General features: G+C 69.9%; 1 protein-coding gene across 1 annotated transcript in view; it reads right to left on the reverse strand.

Moving 5' to 3' along the window:
* DNPEP (aspartyl aminopeptidase) overlaps window positions 1–276 on the reverse strand; it is a 5167-nt gene extending 4891 nt beyond the window's left edge. The window contains exon 1 of the mRNA XM_014525547.2: window positions 13–276. Coding sequence (XP_014381033.1) covers window positions 13–145 — 133 coding nt within the window. The 5' untranslated portion in view covers window positions 146–276. The remainder of the gene's footprint in view (window positions 1–12) is intronic.
* Window positions 277–515: the final 239 nt, after the last annotated feature.

Below are 515 nucleotides of genomic sequence, written 5' to 3' on the forward strand. Positions count from 1 at the left end.
CCCCCGTCTTACCGTGGAAGGGGGAGGGGGCGCGGTGGATGAACTTGAGCAGCTTCTGCGCCGCGGCCTGCACGGCCGGCTTGGAGCCCTGGGGAAACCACACGCGTGTGTCGCACGGCGCAGGCCTATTGCACGCGTGGAGCATGGCCCAGGCATGTCACGCACCCCTTGCACACGTGTTGCATGCAGCGCACGCGTGCTGCACACGTGTTACACAGCACATACATGTTGCACGCCCGGTGCACGGGCACACACACTGCACGCGCGTGTCACGGCACAGGCCTGTTGCACGGCCGCGTGCTGCACACGTGTTACACAGCACATACATGTTGCACGCCCGGTGCACGGGCACACACACTGCACGCGCGTGTCACGGCACAGGCCTGTTGCACGGCACACCCATGCTGCACGCACAGCACCGGCCCGTTGCACGCGCGGGGCGCGGTCCGGGCGCGCTGCACGCACGAGGACACCCCACCCCCCGGGACCCCCGGCCCCGCGCCGCCGCCCGCGCC

This window comes from Alligator sinensis, unplaced genomic scaffold (assembly GCF_000455745.1).
Source record: "Alligator sinensis unplaced genomic scaffold, ASM45574v1 scaffold673_1, whole genome shotgun sequence".
NCBI classification, from domain to species: Eukaryota; Metazoa; Chordata; order Crocodylia; family Alligatoridae; genus Alligator; species Alligator sinensis.